Source organism: Arvicola amphibius, chromosome 9 (genome assembly GCF_903992535.2).
Source record: "Arvicola amphibius chromosome 9, mArvAmp1.2, whole genome shotgun sequence".
Taxonomy (NCBI): domain Eukaryota; kingdom Metazoa; phylum Chordata; class Mammalia; order Rodentia; family Cricetidae; genus Arvicola; species Arvicola amphibius.
This window is the reverse complement of record NC_052055.2, coordinates 84,365,488-84,371,443: the sequence shown is the minus strand read 5'-3', so window position 1 is coordinate 84,371,443 and position 5,956 is coordinate 84,365,488. Positions and strand designations below refer to the sequence as shown.

General features: G+C 32.3%; 1 protein-coding gene across 1 annotated transcript; it reads left to right on the top strand.

Moving 5' to 3' along the window:
• Positions 1 to 4,925: 4,925 nt before the first annotated feature.
• On the top strand, positions 4,926 to 5,346 carry LOC119823510 (fas apoptotic inhibitory molecule 1-like). Its single transcript, XM_038343555.1, has one exon. The coding sequence runs from the start codon at positions 4,947 to 4,949 to the stop codon at positions 5,331 to 5,333; it is 387 nt and encodes a 128-aa protein (XP_038199483.1). The 5' UTR covers positions 4,926 to 4,946; the 3' UTR covers positions 5,334 to 5,346.
• The last annotated feature ends 610 nt before the right edge of the window (positions 5,347 to 5,956 follow it).

The following is a 5,956-nucleotide window of genomic DNA, read 5'->3' as shown; positions in this document are numbered from 1 at the left end:
AACATAATACTGCATTAGTCTTAGAAAGCATCATATTTCTTGCTTGATGAGGCAGAAGAAGGGAACATGAGGCAACTGAAATATGAAGGACACATTACTATACATTAGGGATCTGGGTAAAAGGAAAGCAAAAAGTGTCAATATAAAGAAGCCCATCAAATTTGAAACTTGATGGAATGCGGTGGAGTTGGAAGTCTGGGAACAATAAGCAGATTGGAGGCTGAAATTTGAAAGGAAATTCTGGATATCATCACATATTCATAGAAATAAAAAATCTAATAAGCACAGAAAAGAGACTAAATCAACTCAGGTATCAGATTGATGGAAATAAGCCTGAAATAATGCAAATAAAAAAAGGAGTAAGGCATTACATAAATAATGTGGGAAATACTAGGTAGAAAAATCTGGACTTGGTTACTACTTAGGACTGTGAATTCTTGTCTGGAAAATTATGCATTGTTTACAGATATTTAATATCAGCATATTATTTTTATGTTAATAAATATGGTTAATATTTTTCAAAACAGGAATTCGTTATATAGCTCTGCTTATTGTGGGACTTTCTATGTAGAGTACACTGATCTCAGTTCACAGAAACTCTGCCACTTCTGCCTCCCACATGATTGGATACAAAGTATTAACAAACTTGTTCAGGTTAATCTTGTCTTTGCTTATCTTTACTAGATACTGAAATGCATGTTAAAATAAAGGAGTATCCGCGGACATTGAACTGAGAGGAGACTTTTGGGCTGATTGCACTAGTCTGTGGTTTGGTATCTCACAGTGAATTCATAGAGAAAAATAAAAAGGAAGTTGTGAAGTAAACATTAACATCTATTTCTCTATCTCTTGACTACAAAAGGGAGATATACAAGAAGCCACCTCACATTCTCACTGCCTTGAAATATATCCTAGATAGCCATAGCTATGATGAAATACTTTGACCGAAACACTTTGAGAAGAAAGTGTTTATTTGGGTTGTGCTTCCATGGTGTAGTTCACCATTAAAGTGAAGTAATTTAAGACTGAATCTCAAACAAGGCAAGAACTAGGAGAAAGGAGCTGATGCATAGGGTTCTGTTTTTTGGCTTGTAGAATATATATTTACACAAATAACCTGAGACCATTAGTCCAAGGATGGCACCACCAACGATGTGTTAGGGATCCTTATATCAATCACCAATTAAGAAAATACACTGCAGGTAGATCTGAAAGAAGAATTTTCGAAATTGATATTTCCTCCTTTCAGATGACTATCATCAAGTTGACATAAAGCTAGCCAGCAATCTTTCTTAAACCACAGGCCAGAATCAACTCCTCCTTCTCAAAGTTGCTTTTATTTCAGGAATTTGATTACAGTTATGAGAAAAGTAAGAGTGTGTGTTTTTGTATACATGTTGCATATATGAGTATATACTCATTATACCTAATGCAAAAAAGACATGTCTAAACGTCACATATTAAGTCTTTATAGAAAATTAGTCTCTCCACAGGGAAATAGTGGATTAAAACAAATATCATTTTAAAGTAATTTTTTATTTACTTTCTATTTTTGCTTTACTTTTTTTGTTTTATTGAAACAGGATTTTTCAGTAAATCTCTAGCAGTCCTGGAACTGGATTTGAAGACTAGGATATTCTTGAACTAAGTTTTCCACCTGCCTCTGCCTCTTGAGTTATGGAATTAAAGGAATGCCCTCCATCCCAAGCTTTGAAAAGAAATCTTAATTGAATAGGCCACATGTACGAGAGAAATTCTAATAATTATTAGTTCATGGCAATTTGATGCTAAATGGGAAAGTAATGTATTAAGAGTCATTAATGCAGTATTCTGAAAAAGTGTGCATTTTGATTGGATGGTTCAAAATAATCTTAGAGAGTTGGAATTTTGTCCGGATTAGAACTATAAAGACAAGCTTTATAATAAATATATTGTTTTATAATATAACAATAAATCTGTACTCAACATATCACCACAGATTGTCTTTAATGAGTAATTTCATGTTTTAGTATAATTCTAATATGAATAAAAAATGAAGCAAATGTTATTTATTATAATCACTGAAGAATATATAGGTACCACAAATTCTATCAAACTGTTCTATAATGGGAATTATATAACTTCCTCTCTATGATAGGTCCCTGAATTTTTATATATGTCATAGAAACTACAAGGTTGCATGTCCTGGGAAATAAAAAGAAATGCATATGGAAAGAAACCATTGAATTGGTTTTCATTGAAGCTAACTACAGTGACTATGGCCAATTGTAAGTTTTTTAAAAAGTCAAATTCCTTCATAACTTGTACTAAACACACCTTTTTCTTTCACTAGATATACACAAGGTTTGTCTCCTTTAAATGCTCATATAAAATAGACTCAGCAGTTCATTAAGCCATAGGCAGGAGTTAATTGTCGGCTTCAGTACATTCTATTAGTGTGTTTTTGTTATTTCTTTTGCCTTATCACCCTGTCTTGTACTTCCCTTTTCTTCTGTCTAAATAAAATGTCTCCTCTAGCACTTTGTCAATCTTCATATCCTATAAGCATACTACATAAACAGTCCTACATAAACCATCATTCCAAAGTCAAAAAATCTGCCTTCTTCCAAGAACTTAGCTTTGACATCTGACAAGAGTGGTGCCTAGTGATTAAAACTGGTAGGAATTTAGTGTAGAAAAAGTCCACATTTACACAGACAGCCCTTGTCTCCATCTGGTAGATATAATAAAGTTTCGCTCTCTGTAGTCCCAAGTAAAACAACCTGATGTTATTCATCTTTGCTATATTTTAATGTAGCTACATTTTTTTGCTAAATATAAGTCAGTTGGATAGGATAATTTTATGGTAGATTTATTGGAGAAATGTCAGTATATATTTCAAACAGTTGGTGGTATTTCTTTTTACTTCTTTCAATTTTCAGAATTTAAGAAATATCAGGACAGAGTGACATTGTGTGGTCTATTGAGGATGTTCAGTGTTGTCTTTGATTTCTTGTTTCCTCAAAAACATTAAACAAGTTATATTACCCTGTGTGTGTGTGTGTTGTGTTGCGTGTATGTGTTATTCAATAACCAATATTTCGGCACTGATTTCTTTTTTACAAGAAACATTCAATCATCAAATTTCATTGCTCTGACCTTAATATTGTTTGATGTGTCATTTGTACAATATTCCTATTAAACTCTTAATTTTAATATCAACATGTTTTATGTTACCTGTAAGTTTGTTATAGAACATGAATTACTTGAGCTCTTTGTTTATTTAATATTCATCAAATTTTTAAACCCAATATTTCACTATGATGCTCAGTCAAACAACGAGCCTAGACTCAATTAATCCACCAGTTTCATCCTTCCAAGAAGTCAGGATATAAGCATATGTTCTTATCCCTTCAAAACTTCCTTTAAATTAATATTTTATATATTTATATTTTCAATAAGTTATACTTCACATTCATAATCTAAAAAATATAAAGCATAGTGTTTTACTTGTTTGTAAAACTGTCCAACTAACATCACTGTCTAACTACAAAATAATTTCTATATTCAGAAGTAAATTGCATACTTATTAATATTAACTCAGATGACTAGGCATATACCTTCATATCATGTAAGTTAACATTTAATTATATAAAATTCAAGTTTAGCTATATAGAAAGACATAAATGTAGATAGATAAGTAGGCAACTGAACTTATATAAAACAGATATTTAGATAGATGTACAGACAGATAGACACATACATACATACATACATACATACATACATAGAAATAGAGAGATAGATGATAGATACTGAGAAAGTTTCTCTTTCTTCTCATTTAGAAACTATTTGGTTTGTTTTTATATATGGAAAATGGTCCTAATAGTTTAATTAGTTTTTCTAAAAAATTTCATATCTGAGTTATCTTGGAACTGACAATGATCAGTAATTATATAAATAATGTTTTGATTCAATTTAATTATTGTATAAATTAATAGCCAATTGTCAAAATAATGTGTTTAAAATAATTTTAAAATATTGTTTCCTTACATAAATTGTTAAGTACACAAATTTATTTACTTATTTAATTAATTTATTTATTTGTGTATGTGTGTATAGTGTTTCTTCTTTTCTAATGTCTAAATTCAGTATACCTTTTAGTATTAAAATCAAGACTGTTTGCATAAAATTCTATTATTTTGTTTAGCTAAACTTGTATTCCTTAAATACAGACTTGCTGGATAGACTCTTTAGTTAAGAGCGATTTCCTTATTTATATTTTATTACTTTTTTCCAGCGTATTGAATAAGAGGAGAAATAGTATACTGATGCATGAACAAGCAAATTGTTTTATAAAATGTAAGCAGGAATAATTTTTTTTTTTTTGTAGGACACAGCCAGCAGCACCATTTTATTTTAGTGTTGACTGTAGTCAAGGTTACTGTGGTGAGATGTTAGTGGTTTTGGTCCATATTTTATTTTCCATTTGAATTAGAAACACATTAGTTAAAAAATAAATTTTTATGATTCCATTTTTCTTGACCATTGGAATATTACAGTTTCAAGTAACAAAAGATAAAAATAAAAACATTGCAGATTAACTCTACCGATATGTACAGCGTGAACACATTTAATTACCACAGTCATTAGCAAGTCCTGACGTCACCTCTTCAGCCCAGAACTCATTAAGAAGCAGTCACTGAGAGACCTCTGGGATCTCCCTGTTGTCCACAATGAGTGTATGAATGATCCCTTCTCTTCTCTTCCCACTGCTGACGGCTTTTATGTAACAGTCGTGGTTCCCAACACTGAAGTGTGTTTCAGTCCCATCGTCTACAAACTCGCCTGCTGTCTCCATTTTTTGACCATTGCACCACACATCCATAGTATCTTTCTACTTTCTTTCTTCACACAAGAAAAGAGAATGCCGGGCGCCGGGCAGCCCTCCTTATAGCCTGGAAAAAATGACAGACCTTGTAGCTGTTTGGGACGTTGCATTAAGTGATGGAATCCACAAGATTGAATTTGAGCAAGGGACCACATCAGGCAAACGAGTTGTGTATGTGGATGGGAAGGAAGAAATAAGAAAAGAATGGATGTTCAAATTGGTGGGCAAAGAAACCTTCTGCGTTGGAGCTGCAAAAACCAAAGCCACCATAAATATAGATGCTGTCAGTGGTTTTGCTTATGAGTACACTCTGGAGATCGATGGGAAAAGCCTTAAGAAGTACATGGAGAACAGATCAAAGACCACCAACACCTGGGTGCTGCACTTGGACGGCGAGGACTGCAGGGTGGTTCTGGGTTGTCTTGAAACTCACTCTGTAGACCAGAGATCTGCCTCTGCCTGAGATTAAAGGCGTGCTCCACCACCACCTGGTCTAGCATTCTCTTTTCTTGTGTGAAGCAGGAATAATTTTATATACATTTTGTTTGCTATTTCTGTGAATAATTTAAATCAATTATAAAATTCTGTAAACTAGTAACAAGCATGTTTTCAGATATTGTGGTTGAACTGAATTGAGAAAAAGAAATGCTGTTGGAGTTCTTAATTTCATTGTTCTCTTAAGAACTTTTAGCCACTTCAATCCTATTTTCACACATTTTAAGAATAATTGCTTTGAATTTTTATATAACATGGATAAATCATTGCATTATTCATTGAAGTTCCAGATAAATTTAATGTGCGTATAGTGGTAATCCTTGCAACTTATTGAAAGAGATATCACACTTGCAATTTTCCAAATTTTTAAAGCAAATATAGTCATATTAAAAACAGAAATATCACACCATGTAAATATTCTGTTTTAGGCACATAAAGTGATTTATCATGCATTTTGTGAAGACCTCAATAAGATTGCTAAATCAACACTGTAGTGTTACAGCATATGCTTCTTGTGCCAGTATAGTGATGATACTCTTGTATTAATAACCGATGTTACATGGCTCATTGAACCACCAAAAATTTCTAAAG